Source organism: Phyllopteryx taeniolatus, chromosome 12 (assembly GCF_024500385.1).
Source record: "Phyllopteryx taeniolatus isolate TA_2022b chromosome 12, UOR_Ptae_1.2, whole genome shotgun sequence".
NCBI lineage: Eukaryota > Metazoa > Chordata > Actinopteri > Syngnathiformes > Syngnathidae > Phyllopteryx > Phyllopteryx taeniolatus.
This window is the reverse complement of record NC_084513.1, coordinates 15,793,534-15,809,904: the sequence shown is the minus strand read 5'-3', so window position 1 is coordinate 15,809,904 and position 16,371 is coordinate 15,793,534. Positions and strand designations below refer to the sequence as shown.

The 16,371-nt window shown below is 40.4% G+C and overlaps 2 protein-coding genes across 7 annotated transcripts in view; one reads left to right on the top strand and one right to left on the bottom strand.

The window, feature by feature from the left end:
• stx19 (syntaxin 19) overlaps positions 1 to 16,371 on the top strand; it is a 130,075-nt gene that overhangs the window by 1,594 nt on the left and 112,110 nt on the right. The gene's annotated exons all lie outside the window — the stretch shown is intronic.
• The window catches only part of epha6 (eph receptor A6), a 141,700-nt gene that overhangs the window by 96,317 nt on the left and 29,012 nt on the right, over positions 1 to 16,371 (bottom strand). For all 6 annotated transcript variants that reach the window (XM_061791503.1, XM_061791509.1, XM_061791504.1 and 3 more), the window contains one exon: positions 15,090 to 15,753. In XM_061791503.1, the coding sequence (XP_061647487.1) occupies positions 15,090 to 15,753 (664 nt within the window). The remainder of the gene's footprint in view (positions 1 to 15,089; positions 15,754 to 16,371) is intronic.

The following is a 16,371-nucleotide window of genomic DNA, read 5'->3' as shown; positions in this document are numbered from 1 at the left end:
ACTTCTGTGCTCATCACGGATTGTCCATAACGAACACCATGTTCAAGCATGAGGGTGTCCACACGTGCACTTGGCACCAGGACACCCTAGGTCGCAGTTCGATGATTGATTTTGTGGTCGTGTCATCGGACTTGCGGCCGCATGTCTTGGACACTCGGTGAAGAGAGGGGCGGAGCTGTCAACTGATCACCACCTGGTGGTGAGTTGGCTCCGATGGTGGGGGAAGATGCCGGTCCGACGTGGCAGGCCCAAACGTATTGTGAGGGTCTGCTGGGAACGTCTGGCAGAATCCCCTGTCAGAAGGAGTTTCAACTCCCACCTCCGACAGAACTTTGCTCATATTCCGGGGGAGGCGGGGGACATCGAGTCCGACTGGACCATGTTCCGCGCCTCCATTGCTGAGGCGGCCGACCGGAGCTGTGGCCGTAAGGTGGTCGGTGCCTGTCGTGGCGGCAATCTCCTGAGGCAGCTGATGGGTACCGGCTGGCCAAGCGGAATGCAGCTCTGGTGGTCGCTGAAGCAAAAACCCGGGCATGGGAGGAGTTCGGTGAGGCCATGGAGAAAGACTTCCGGACGGCTTCGAGGAAATTCTGGTCCACCATCCGACGTCTCAGGAGAGGAAAGCAGTGCACCACCAACACTGTGTATAGTGGGGATGGGGCGCTGCTGACCTCGACTCGGGACGTTGTGAGTCGGTGGGGAGAATACTTCGAAGACCTCCTCAATTCCACCGACACGCCTTCCCATGGGGAAGCAGAGTGTGGGTTCTCTGAGGCGGGCTCGCCTATCTCTGGGTTTGAGGTCACCGAGGTAGTTAAAAAGCTCCTCGGTGGCAGGGCCCCGGGGGTGGATGAGATTCGCCCGGAGTTCCTCAAGGCTCTGGATGTTGTGGGGCTGGCCTGGTTGACACGCCTCTGCAACATCGCGTGGACATCGGGCACAGTGCCTCTGGATTGGCAGACTGGGGTGGTGGTCCCCCTTTTTAAGAAGGGTGTGTTCCAACTACAGGGGGATCACACTGCTCAGCCTCCCTGGTAAGGTCAATTCAGGGGTGCTGGAGACGAGGGTCCGTCGGGAAGTCGAATCTCAGATTCAGGAGGAGCAGTGTGGTTTTCGTCCTGACCGTGGAACAGTGGACCAGCTCTACACCCTCGGCAGGGTCCTCGAGGGTAAATGGGAGTTCGCCCAACCAGTCTACATGTGTTTTGTGGACTTGGAGAAGGCGTTCGACCGTGTCCCTCGGGGAGTCCTGTGGAGAGTGCTTCGGGAGTATGGGGTACCGAACCCCCTGATACGGGCTGTTCGGTCCCTGTACGACCGGAGTCAGAGTTTGGTCCGCATATCCGGCAGTAAGTCGGACTCGTTCCCGGTGAGGGTTGGACTCTGCCAAGGCTGCCCTTTGTCGCCGATTCTGTTCATAACTTTTATGGACAGAATTTCTAGGCGCAGCCGAGGCGTAGAGGGGGTCCGGTTTGGTGGCCTCAGTATTCCATCTCTGCTTTTTGCAGATGATGTGGTTCTGTTGGCTTCATCAAGCCGTGACCTCCAACTCTCATTGGAGCAGTTCGCAGCCGAGTGTGAAGCGGCTGGGATGAGAATCAGCACCTCCCAATCTGAGACCATGGTCCTCAATCGGAAAAGGGTGGCATGCCTTCTCCAGGTTGGCGATGAGATCCTGCCCCAAGTGGAGGAATTCAAGTATCTTGGGGTCTTGTTCACGAGTGAGGGAAGAATGGAACGTGAGATCGACAGGCGGATCGGTGCAGCGTCTGCAGTGATGCGGACTTTGTATCGGTCCGTTGTGGTAAAGAAAGAGCTAAGCCGAAAGGCGAAGCTCTCAATTACCGGTCGATCTTCGTTCCTACCCTCACCTATGGTCATGAGCTGTGGGTCGTGACCGAAAGAACAAGATCCCGGATACAAGCGGCCGAAATGAGTTTCCTCCGCAGGGTGTCCGGGCTCTCCCTTAGAGATAGGGTGAGAAGCTCGGTCATCCGGGAGGATCTCAGAGTAGAGCCGCTGCTCCTCCGCATTGAGAGAAGCCAGATGAGGTGGCTGGGGCATCTGATTCGGATGCCTCCCGGACGCCTCCCTGGTGAGGTGTTCCGGGCATGTCCCACCGGGAGGAGACCCCGGGGACGACCCAGGACACGCTGGAGAGACTACATCCTTCGGCTGGCCTGGGAACGCCTCGGGATCCCCCCGGAAGAGCTGGATGAAATGGCTGGGGAGAGGGAAGTCTGGGCGTCCCTGCTGAAGCTACTGCCCCCGCGACCCGACCCGGATAAGCGGTAGAGAATGGATGGATGGATGTTTATAAGGAAAGGAAATAAATGTGGAAATACTGTATGGAATCAGTAGAGGAAATCATGTATTCAAACCTGGGAGTGGCTGAAAAAAAACGCAAAATCATCACTTGAATGTTGGAATCAATGGTGATACTTTTTTTTTTTTAAATAGAAATCTCATACTAAAACTCAAGTTTAGGTTTAATAGTCAATTATGATAATAGTGAATTTTCCCTTGCACAAGGTGAAAATACAAGGGACTGAAAATATCTACAGTGCTGTATGTTGCCTTAGCAAGAGAGCAAAACGTTGGTCTCTAGAGCCATGGAAAAGTGGTCGTGTTGGTATAAGTATAAATGTGCAATTTTCCATTGTGATGGGGACATCAGGATAACAAAATAAGTGAATTATCTGAAGTACAAATGCCTTGTGCCTATTGCACAAGTCTAGTCTTGCTTCAGCTGGTTAGGTCAACGTTCACAGTGCTAAAAGAACAAATCAGCAATCAAGTCAGCTAACTGAAAAAATAGCTTTAAATTATTGATTTTTCTTCCTTGAAGGCATTACTATGTTCCAATATGACATCAGGATTCATCGAGATTAAAATAACAAATGAGTAATTTAGGAAGCATGAGACATTTTCACAGATGGCTTGGTGCGCTGTCCAACTCCCACCAATACAAAATCTAGGTGAAAAAATAATTAAACTCTGGGTGCTCATAGAAAGCCATGACTCATTCTGTTGTATGGATGGCAATCGGTGGATGCACAGGTTTATTGTGAATTCTGCCATCTAATGGAAGCGCATTCAATTGTTCTGCCTGTTACCATACATTGCTGGCATGGATAGATGAACAAAGTCAAATTTGGAATTATGTATGCTAATTCTTTAACAAATTTAGTCAAATTTGATCATTTTCTGCAGTACCCCACCAAGGTTGGGAATCACTGCTGTAAATAATGGAATGCTTCTTTTGTAATATAACAGGGATCTTTTTTTGTGTGTGTAAAATGTTCCTTTTGAAACCACATGGTAAATAATTGCACCACTGCATCTGTGAGACTAAGGCTGTGAATGTTCCGTCTGGTGTCAAGCACACTGAAAAGTACGGTAGTAGCACATATTTTCACTCACAGTGCCATTTTTGTTAACACCGGCTGACTGAAAGAGGCAAAAGAAAAACTGATATTGACCCAGAGTGGCCAGTTAAGTGGCCTTCCCATTGAGTCTGTGACTGTGTGTGCGACAGTGTGTATCAGACACATCAAACAGACAGTGCTCGGGTTCAGAGATTTTGGTCTGACACCCTGGGGTCTTCTACTGCCCTGTAGCTCACATAATGTTAATCACTGCTTATGATCCTGTCCTGCTACTGTTAACACTCAGAAGGAAGGGGCATTGTGACAAGCGTGTTTGAAGCTATGCAGTCATGCACAACAGTCTCAAGGACTGACATATAAATTTGTGGGGTAGACAGACTACACTGGGCACGCTAAATGTCATGACTGTTTTGCATGACCTAAAATGAAGGTGATGTAGTAGAGAAGGATGAGAAAAGGGGATAACAGGTGTAATAATATGCTTTGTTAAGTAAAAGCTCATTCAAAATCATCATAGCCTTAGATTAATAAGATTCAGGGAGAATTAAGGAGTCTGTCCCAACCCCTCATTGGTTAATTTATAAATTAACTGGTCTCAATACTTCTAGCCTTGGAGTTCATGGATATCAGAGAAGGTTATAGATATATGATATATAATAAATATATAATTTTAACTTTTAATTTTATTGTATGTTGCCACTCTGAATAAAAGACATCTTTGTCTTTTATTAGCATATTATAGCATTATCTTTAATGCTGCTGTGATGTAGGCAGAGTCAGATCAATCCCCCATAAAACAAGCTGTATTGCTATATAAATCAGGTCTCTAGTCTCTGCCTCTGGCTGCTCAATAAGCATACATCAGCTTTAAAGCAAGAAGAGTGAAGAAATGCCCAGCCAGCTGTAGATGGTGATAGATAATAAGGATGAATAAACACATATCAAGTCTCACATGTAGTTGGCCTCAGTGTCACACACTATCTTCGACAGACACATTCACATATAATGAATATATGAGTACCGGTATTCTTTTTGTTTGTTTAGTGACTATTGGTAGTTATCTTGTCAAAAAAACAGCCACTCGAGCATTATTACGGGTAATGAAATATTTCCGCTTATTTGATTAAGGTGCTGTGGCATTACAGAGAGTGATGACAGAGTTAAATAGCCACCTATTCATGTGGACCCATTTACCTGATTTGTGACAAAGCAACACTACCTCAAATCGTAAAACCTCATATAGTAACAACAGAGGGAATTCACATGAATAATTTTATGAGTATTAAGAACATAAACGTACTGTACATACACTAGCACTGTAAATGTATTTACTTGCTCATGTTTTCCATTACCATGCTGTTCCTTGCTGAACGACTGAACACAATCTGAATGCAGAAGTAGATAGAGTTGTTTATACCAGGGAGATTAGTTCTATCTATACATCACCATTACTCCACTGCATTGGCAAGAAATACGAATAAGACATACGCACACAGTATAAATATTGCAGTGTGTCTGCCAACGTTCAAGACTTAAAGAAAGATTTAATGCATTTGTTTAATGTGGAGATGACTTCAGACTGATACTTATTTGCTACAAAGGAGCAGCGAACCCCTCATACACTGGAACGTCAACTTTTAAATGCCTTGAAGCTCAAAACATATGGGACTGTATTTTCATAGCTGCGCAACAGCGTAAAAACTGATTTGCGTGCTTTGCACACTTGCGTCTGTTTGCCAATTTCGCAGAGCAGTCTGCACCAAGCCGGTATGTCAGTGCAGCAAGGGTGTGCCTTTGTCGATGCGCTTGGCGGAGTGAGTGTTTGGTGTCAGAAAGTCTATCCAAATTTATGCCCACTGGGACCATGTCAAATTTTTGGCGCAGTAACACGATTTTGGTGAATTTGATCGGGGCAGATGTAGGCAGACAGACACACTCCTCAGGTGTGTGGTGGATGACAGACTTGTTACAACAGTGGGCATCCAACCCTCTTAATCATTCTAGAAATCAATTCATCAAACACATAATTATTATTATCATCATTATTATATATATATTTTTAAATCATTCAACGCTTTGGCCAGGACGCATCTACTGTACGGGCCTCAGGGTGGAAATGAATGATTGTTAAAGGGAGTTTAGATACATGAGGTCTGTGGCCATATTTAAGTTGTCAGCGGTTTTCACCAGCTCAACAGTGCAGACGTTCCACTTTTAAATGCGCTGGGAGTACGCTGGTCCATGAAATGACCAAAATGGGGTCTATCTTTGATGAGTTACGCCAAGGGCAGTGCTGGATTAGCGCTAGTCATGAAAATAGAACCCATAGAGTTAAACCAACATTTTGGGGCAAATATATAGTATGCTGTAATTAAACACTCAGTCAGACAATAATCAGACTGTCACAAATGCGTGACATCACCATAACATGCTTGAAGTTAGCACACCTCACTAAACCTCATTTAAGGCAGCAGCAAAAAAATAACTGCCTGTTTTCTTTTTTCATTTGGCTTTTTCACTTTTTTTTCCTGAAAGGACAGAGGTAAGCGTGAAGCAAGCAGATTCCAACTTTTAGAGATGTAAACGGACATCAGGACGCCACTACCATCATGTAATTTCCATTAGAAAGTAGAATGTGATCCATGCAGTCGCTCAACGTTTTCCAGTTTGTCTTTTAACACCTCCAACCTTTTCTTATGTCTGACACCAACACTGTTGCATGATCAAGAAAGCTGCTAGCATTAATTCAAACAGATATCATCGCGTAAATTCTGAGCTTCTTTGTGTGTTTCTACTTGTCGGGGTTCAGCCAAAGTTCAGGCCTCAATCCAATCCAAGGGGAACGGATTGCCACCAGTCTTCTCTAAACCTGACCCACTTTTGCTATCGCTGTTTGCTGCTTTCAATAGCTGGATTAAGTCTATCCACAGTGTGTATATGTGTGTGTCTGTATATGTGTCGAGTGTGCACCCGCAATTCTACCAGTGTGACTAACAAGCTTGGCAGTTTCATTTCGACGGACTGAGACACCTACTGCTAGTTAAAGCCTTTTGTGCCCCGGGGTCATTTGCTCCATCCCTGCACTTCTGCTGCACATATGGAAGGATAGGGTGAGGAAGAGTCCAGTGCCTTCTACTTATATGTAGGCCAAATCTCATTTTCGTTTGCAAAGCTCTTAACAAATGGAACACATTTAAATAGACTTATTAATATTAAAATACAAACAAGGGAAGAAATATTTGGTATGTTGTGTTGTGACCTTAACCAACCATCACGTCAACAATCAAAATTTGCTTTAGCAACACTACTGCCAAATTTTAATTTGCTATTTATTTTGTGAAGAGACGACGGGGACATATTGTTTAGCTTTGAGGCATAAAGTAAAAAGCTCTATTGCAGATGATATATGTACAGTAAATGCCACAGTTTTGTAGTCTGCTGGACTTTTGAGGGTGCAGTCACTCATCTGACTTTTGACTATTTAAGTGTCTTAAGGTATTAGTCAAAATCTTAGAAATCAAGCTCTGTTATAACCATGTCACGACAAACCTTTGGCAATCTTGTGTTGGATAGTATTTAAAATCAAAACGGTGTTCTTGATTTTACATGACTAAATAATCCCTGAAACTGAAAGAACGTGTTGAGGGTTTCAATTAATTGTGTTCCAGTGCTGGGAGTAAATGTAACACAAAAAAAAACAAAAAACATATGCATTCCATTAAATCCGTTGGTATGCATTGTTCTGCTTCACTGTGAATTCACTGACTTTGGATTTTGCATCGTTTTACCGTACCATACTTACAATATTGGACGAAACAGACGTCAATCATTATAGCAGGACCAGTCAAGATGTCAATCCGTGTGTCTCCAAGTTAATCTTTACATATATCAGCAGAGATTACAATCAAGTTTACATTTATAGGAGTGCATAAAGGTTCTTAGTTATATATGCTAAATATTTGATTATTTGCAAGTAGCCCATGGCAAAAGCGTATCAAACTGACATTTTCTTAGCAACCTTTTATCTGTGCCTGTAAAAACAACCAGTAAATGTTGGATTTTGTGAGAAAGTAGTTGTCATTATCTTGTTAAAGTCATCTGTGTATTATAGTTCAATTTTATTTCAGAATTCCATAGTTGTTTTGGTAAATGTAACTCAGTCAGAGACGTGTGCTGTAACTCATTTTAAATGGGAGTAGGCTAACTAGTAAAATGCATTTTGTTTGTAACTTGCTCAACACTGCTGAGTACATTTTTTTGTGGCAGTATAAAACCAGAAAAAAGTCAAAAGCAGCCTTTGGCTGATGTAGTGCTGTTTCATCCTAAATGGAGTCCAGAAATAGCACTGTACGGTCCACTTTTATTATGATCAATAATAGTAATGCATTATTATTATTATTAAATAAAAATAAAAAAATAACGTATAACAATAATTTACTTGCATTTCAATTAGTGTGGTATACTGTCAAATGTTAAGGTATGACAATTTAATTAAAAAGAAATGTAAAAAAAATAAGATGAGGACGTAGTTTACCCGATAGGTAACTGAGTCATCTTCTGATACACCATCGCTAACCTCGTACTAATGAGGGCTGCCCATAAATCATTCATCTCTACATGGCAGAGCAAACATGTTCATGAACGCTTCAATTACTGAATACAAGTCTACGTTATATCTGCGAGCTAAGCAAGCTACCATGGAGACAAATTCCAGTCATCGGTGATGCTGACCCCCCAATAACCCCTGTTTTTCTCTTGATTTTTAATCAGTGTAGCAGCTGTCTCAGCTCCCAAAGTGGGCTTTCATTTATGACAAGTCTTCTCCTCATTTCAGGCCTATGATATTCTATCTGGGCCACGATGAGATACACATATACTTTAATGACTAATTCAGTCCTTTGGCTGATGTTCTAAAATAGATCACACACACACACACACACACACATGCAACAGAGAAGATGGAAATCAGTTGAAATGTTGCAGCATCTGACAGGACTATCCTTGAGGAGAGAAAAAAAATGCAAAACATCAGAAGGTGTCACATGCTTTTGTTTCGAGAGTGAGAGAGTATGCCATGTCGAGAGAGGCAGAAGCTGTATAAATGTATGTATGCAGGGTGCTGCTACGCTGGGGAATATTTTTCCCACTGTCTTTGATCACTTTTCAGCTTTGAAGTAACTCTCAGTGAAGGCAGAAATAAGCCAAGCAGAAGTCACAGAAAGTTCACGCCGCAACTAGGACTCTCAAAATCGGCAATTTACATAATTTATTCTTTAAACAATTAAAATGAAAAAAGATGAAGAGATCTCTAGGTGCCCAACAAACCCGCCTCCCTGCTTGACAAGCCCAATTAAATACTCTTCACATTTGTTCTCAATTACAGCTTCAAGAGCGACAACATGAGAGCCTCTAATGCTTATCAAGTGACTGATTTAAAGATAAACACTGGATGGTAAAGCACCACAAAGCTGAATTTATGTAATTGAAACCGAACTCTGTAAAGTGTATACATTATAATCATTAGTATTGATTGACACCGTCAGATATTAATTTAACAACACAGTATGTACATTATTCTATTGAAGTAATTACAAAATCTGGATGTCATCACGTTAAGAAAAACAGCAGAACCTGCAAATATTCATTATGATACATATAATTTCTTTAAAAGACTAATTAAAACTCAATGCTCTAATTAAAATCAGTATTTTTTTCTCCTAAAATATAGTAGAATTTACCTGACCTCTGTTTGAACCTGAGGCTGATTAGTTCAAATCTCACATTACTCAATCTTTTTTTTTTTTTTTTTTTCCTTAAAACTGTGAAACCGCCAGTGGCACAACACAACATCACAGAAACGCTGCCAATTTGCATGCAAAAGAAACTGGATTGACGGACATTGCATCATACAGAATTAAAGAGGTGGAGCTATTAAAGCCACACTTCAGAAACATTCCAGTGAATACTTTTGTATGACATTGCTGGATTTTAGTCAAACAAAATGTTTTCTTCCCTTGTACCAAACTTGAACACTGCTTACAACAATAAATGCTATTTATGTGGCATGATGGCAGCTAGCTAATTTGCATAGGCTTTTAGAGCAGAACAAAGGCAGAATACAGGACAGCTGCCCTGGAAAAGATATTTATTTAGCAGTGGTGTTATAGACTGGTGCTTCTTTTTGTACATTTTGTACAAATTGTGTCTTACCAGAAATTATTGCAGTTGTTTTTAGCAGTTTAGTGCTTAGATGTCATGAGTACATCAAGTTGAAAAACAACCTCATTTCCATTATACTCAATTTATGCATTTATGCACTTGGTGTGCTGTGAAATCTTTTTATTGATACATTTGAATTCAAAGCTTTTTATTAGGTAAAGGTGATCTTACTTTGCCCTCTCACTTCTTTTGTGGATGTTTCATTGATCCAAATATGGGGTTAAAAGACATCCTCTTTTCCAAGACCTTAAATAAAAAGCATCTGGGTGGGCTTTTCATTACCACAGTTGGCATGCATTTCTTTTTAGTTTCCACCTACTTGTACGATTTATGCACGAACTCTATAGCATCAATCCATCATCTGTATAATTACACGTGGAATAACCCCACCTAACCACTGGTTTACATTTATCGTTGCACAAAGATTGCATTTCACCTATTGGCAAATACTGTATCATATTTTGTTTACATATGAGGCCTGATTGGGATCTGAAGTTATTGTATGCATTGCATTTTCTTTTCTGTTTACATTGCCATTACAGCATATCTGAACAGGGCTACATGGGAAGAAACTAAACTAAAACCTAAATTGAATTGGGTGTCTTAAAGGGGAACGAAGATGTCAAAACCTTCTGTTGTATTTTAAATCTTCATTTAGTCTTTATTAGATGCTGTTTGCTTAAATCTTTAAAGTATAATCTAAAATAAAAATTTTACATTTTTAAAAATTCTGGGGGCTGCCGTTTTTAGGTCTTTTCACTATTGCAATTGTGAATTTGCAAGAATGTGAACGCTACGTATTTGATTTCATCACATGTACAAAAGGTAAATACACCATGATCATACTGTAAATGTCAATCTAAATGTACATAACGATGTCATCTTTTAACGGCAGTACTCTCTCTAGTCTTTGACAGAGATGCTCCCAGCTATTTACAAGATAGCAAGAGAATATTGTGACAAAATGCATCTTTGGCAAAACACACCAGAAGGGCAAGATACAAAAGGACCATGATTTTGTGCAGTCTACTTTTTAATTGTACAATATTTTTATCATTAGCAATGAAAAATAAATAATTCTTGTTGCGGAAAAGATGATTTAGCCATATGACATTTGTTGTTTTAGCACTGTTGATTTATTAAAAGTGTTACCATACACATAATCAGAATACTCATGACGCTTTGTTGAATGCAAACAGCCAGAGTGACATAATGTCGTCTTTTAATGGCAGTACTCTCTCCCGTCTTTGACAGAGATGCTCCAACTATTTACATGGGCCATTACTGAAGCTGCATCAGAGTACCCGAGTTGGTACACTAAGCTGAATGACAAGTCAGGGGAAATACAGCATACATAATCAAAGAGCTCTCAATTACACTCTTTGTCATCACCGCAGAAGCAAATGCTAATGCAGCCACTGCAGAGACAACAAACAAAAAGCTTTGCATTAAAATTCTTGTCATACTGTAAGATTTGCATTCATGAAAGTAGGAGGGTAATTTCTAAACCTCCACTAAATGACTGGTAATTTACAAATATGCTCATGTGATGACAAATATTCTCATTTAATAATGTTTGGAAAGCAATGAATAGACAGGCAGAGAATATCTGAGCGGAAATAAACGCATCAGGATAAAGAAAATAAATGCAAAACTCTGAGTGTGTTTACGCAGCATGAAGAGGTTGGTTTGTCTGCTACCTGATAATATACAATCATCATCTCCTCTCTCTTCCTCACTGCTAATTAAGGTTTCCTTTGGAAAATGTCACAGTGTGTGTGTGTGTGTGTGTGTCTGCAGTGTGACCTGTGAATAACCATCTCTTTTGCTCCCCACCACACCCACATGCTTTGTTTGTTTGCTAGAATGTCTATGATGATACCTAAGCGGTAGTTCTCATTTTACTGAAAGTTTTATGCTCAAGTATTTTGGACTCTTTTTGTGTTGTTGATCATTTTGCTGCAGGTGGCTTTGACATCTGTGTGTATGATATGATGTGTCTTCCTGCCACTATTTACCAGAGTGTGTGTGTGCGTGTGTGCATGCCCACGTGCACGTATGACACTTCTCATCAGGAGGTTTGACATCTTGGTCGATGTGTGATGTAATTACCCGACTGTCTACATGCAGTAAATAGGGGGGTCCAAATCTCTTTTGAATGTACAGTGCCGGTCAAGAGTTTAGACATTTTCTCACGTTAGTACTGAGAATGTACAGTATGTGCAAACTTTTAAAGGGCACTGTTAGTACTGATACGGTACTAACAGTCCTGTTATCTTATGCTTGATGAGGCTAATTCATGAAAGTACTCTATAGTTCACAGGGTAGGTTTTTAATGTAAAAATGCCTTGTTTAAAACAGCTAGTGGTGGCCTAAGACCTTTGGACTATACTTTATTTGAGCAAAGATTGAGTCGATTAATATTGACATTTCACAGGATAATTGTTTTCACACCACTGAAAACTTGCTGTGACGTCTTCCTTAAGGACCTACGAACATCCAGTCTCAACACGGCAATATCAAACAATGAGAAAATGAACACATTACAGTGCTGGGTTGAAATCAATGAAGGAAGGCCTAATGGAGGGCAGTAATGCTTCATAATAAATTGCATTATGGTAAATAAAATATTATCCTCGAAGCACATTACATGTGTATACGTCGAACATTTACATTACTTATTGTAACCTCAATTAGATGAGTGGAGATTAGCTGATAATGGGCAAGCATTTAAGAAGGAAATAATTATCAGCCCTTTTCAACTAATTTACTTGCTCCATTGCAGCCTAGCAATTAGTAAATGGCATTATCCTACATCAAATGGGAACACACTTTGATAAAGCACTGCTACAAAAACAACAATACAACTATGAAACATATTGTTTTAATAGTCTGTGTATTTAGAAGTATGATACTTACAAACTAGTGAAATGTTTTGCCTGCTCACAAATAGACATTAGGATTGCACTATTCACCAGACTGGATCATGCATATCATTATTAATATTAGTTTATTACTACCTAATTAGTAGTTTTAATTCACAAACCTGTAATTTTGCTCCTTAAGCAGAAATAGCACTTAAAGAAGGTTACAAACATAACTTTAAAATATTGACAAATATTGTTTTGAACAGCAATGAACATGGCTTTCAATTCACTTGCTGAGCTTGTGGAAAAATGCCATCAGCTAACTTAGATTCCCAAATGTGTTACTCATTGACGGACAGAAGATGGATAGAAGGCATAGTATAGGGCACACCAATTAATGTATCGGCATTGGATATCTAATCACGTTGCCATTACTCATTACTGTAGATGTCACAGCATGATGTTTTAATATTTTTTTGCAAACATGCAATTTAAAAAAGTATTTGATTTTATAGTACAATATTGTGTTTATATAAAAAAGTCAACGCATAGCAATGCATGCAGTTGGGAATAATAAGGAGCAGATGGTGGAGCTATACCACGTTATTATCATCTGTAGAATAAACAACATGCTTAAAAAGACAACTCAAACACAAACAGAAGACCATCTGCTTTGCCCTCAATAGAGTCTTAATTTACTAGGACTTAACATATTTTGACACTTGGCTATTGTATGTATGTGCACATTTTCCAGATCTAACAGCACTTTTAACTAGGCTTTACACGATTAGGATTTTTGGGGCTGATCACCGATCAGCAAGTTTAAAAAACCGTTAACCGATCATCAATCCGATCACAAGATGGAGCAATGTGTCTATTTACATGACACATTGACATGTATATACATGTGTACTGTATGACTTGTTCATTTAATGTATTTACTTGTGTACTGTATACTGAGTACTGCATCTTCAAATTTATTTTCTTGCATTTCAGACAAAAGTTAAAACATCAATGACTTCTAGGGGGCATTCAAGGATTGGCCACTGACATAACTTTAGTTAAAATATACATTACAACATGACAGAAATAATGGGTTCTAACTTACTGTAATTAAATTACTTTATTGCAATTAAATTACTTTAATAAATACTATTAATGACATGTTTACTCTAAATTTCTCACTGTCCCGGCTATATAGACAGGTGTTGTCCAGAGTTTGCGTTGGTTTGGCTTGTCCTTAACCAACCCCCCCCCACGTTGCATTGCTTGAACGCGGCATTCTCCTCCTCGTGTACATTCTTCAGGTGCCCAATCAAATTTGGTGTGTTGAAGCATTTAATTGACGTTCCCCACGACGTACTTCAGTTGTACACTGACTGCAAATAACTTACGTGTTGTTTGTCTGAGACACCGCAAAATAGTCCCACACCAATGACGTATTTTTTCACTGAGAAGACTGAAAAAACTTTATTAGCCGTCAGATAGTTACAGTACTGCAGCACAAGAAATGTGACAAGACTAAATATAAATTAGCTTTTGGATTCATACCCAATGGCGATGCGGGGTTAAATGTCTTGTGCGGAGCCGATCGATGACGTCATTGATCGGATCGGCGAATTATCACATGAAAGCCGATCAGCATAAAATGCTAATTATCAGCCGATACTGATCAGATCGGCGTAAAGTCTACTTTTAACCAACAATGTGTCGATAGCAATGCTGCTCTGTGAAAACTGTAACCAGTGCCACATGTTTAATCATTAAGAACTGTAGAAGCACATCTGGTTAAACACATTTTACAAATGAACACAAAGGGCATCTCTAGTGTTATTGGCTTGTAATTTATTTTAAATTTAGCCCAACAAATGTTATACTCGATGATGGCCCTTATAACAATGTAAACAATGGACTGTATAATACAAGCCAGGGTATGGCGAAATTAGTTGCTTTGGTACACTCCTAGGACAAATTGGTTATCTTATGGTACTTATGCAAATCAGGATGGCAAAGGTTTGTGTTCTGAATACCGTTGTAGTTATATGCAATGATATGCAACTACACTGCATCATAATGCTTGGCCATGAAATTAGGAATTTTGGTAATTCTGATGAAAAACTCTCAGTAGACCTTGATGAATGTGTCTCTTTTGTGCCAGAGATAAAGAAAGAAAATTAAATTAAGAAATTAATTAATTAAGTGACAAGAGCTGAAATACAAACAAACAAAAGAAATCTGGAGATAAGGAAAAATTGTTGACCCATATAAGAAAAGACACAAATATCCAATGACACGGATAGCTTTCTTTAAAGTGTATTAAGTGGATGGATATACAGTATAGCCCTTTGGTTACATCATTGATCCAAACTATTCATCTAAATAACTAATTCCTCGTATAATAAATTGAGTGTCTGGCCAGGTTATGATACTATACTGCATAAATTATCACATCATTGATCCATTTTCTATACCGCTTATCCTCATTAAGATCACGGGTGTGCTGTAGCCTATCCCACAATTCAAAGATATTTATATAAATATTGTGAGCTTTCTTGATCAGCAATTCGTGTTTTTTTTTTTTTTTTGTGTGTGACAAGAAGGTTAATAAACTTACCAATGCAGGAGCCGTCGACCTCCTCATACCCGACACTGCAGACGCATCTTCCCAGGGGGACTAACCAGTCACCGTCAGCGCCACAGAAGAGCTTGGGTGTGTCCCTTTCTTCCGCATGGTCTATACATGCCCCCCTCACCTCCACCAATGAGGATGAGTCCACCCGAGGCACCGTGTCTGGAAACGAGGCCAGGTTTCTCAGAGTGAATGGGCATTTCTTGTAGTAGACTCTCACTGAAACCAGAGCAATGCAGGCCCCAATGTCCTGGAATGCAAGATAGAAGCCATTCTTGGTCATGGGTCCCACCTCGCGCACCTCAGTGTTGAGCTTCAAAATGCGATCTCCAAGATCCATCTGAGTAAAGCTCTCATCTGCGGCGATGGTGTCGATCTTGGTGTACTGAGCAGGTTTGAATTTTACACTGTGTGCCTCATCAGTCTCATGATAGAAGAGGTTGAAGGTCTCCTTGCACGTGCCAGACACCCAAGGGATGGAGTTGCAGTCACGTAAGGTGAAGCGAAGCTCCACATAGATTTTTTGGGCTGCTTGTCGAGAAATCCAGTTGGATCGAAGCCAGTTGTTCTGGTTGGGCTCCATCACATTGCACACCTGAAAGGTATGAATGGGCCGATTGTGCTCGTCCATCTCTGTGATGGCATCCCACTATTTCAAGGATATGAAAGGGTTGGGGATTGAAGAAAAAACACAAAGAAAAACAAAACAAATTTAAATGACTTGAGTTTAAATGCAAAACATCCTAACGTCACGTGGGGATAAAACGTTGACAAGTTGTCCTATGAGCTGATGATGACACTAATTTAGATCATTAGGTAGTATTTGCCTTTGCATATCATCACTGTCGGGTGTAAACTTCCCGAGTCCAAATTTGGTCAATTTCATATTTAAAAAAAAAAATCTATTCTATACTATTGTTCAGTCACCATGTGTGTCTGCTATTTTTACAAATTATTGCTCAATCTTAAGTGTTGAAAATGGCTTGCTCTCTGTGATGATGCAATGCTAATGGCTCAAAAAACATGCAATTTTTGGGGTTTCCTAAAAAGTGATGGTTTTGGAGATGCGAGGATTCCACCGAATGCTGTTCATAATCCCTAGATCAATCATCAAACAACATGGTTTTATTATTGCTTCGCTTCGCTGGAGTTTCCAAAAAATCCCTATGGAATCCTCTTTATTTGCCAAGTATGTCAAAAACACACAAGGAATTTGTCTCTGGTAGTTGGAGCCAGGCGGCACAGTGGACGACTGGTTAGAGCGTCT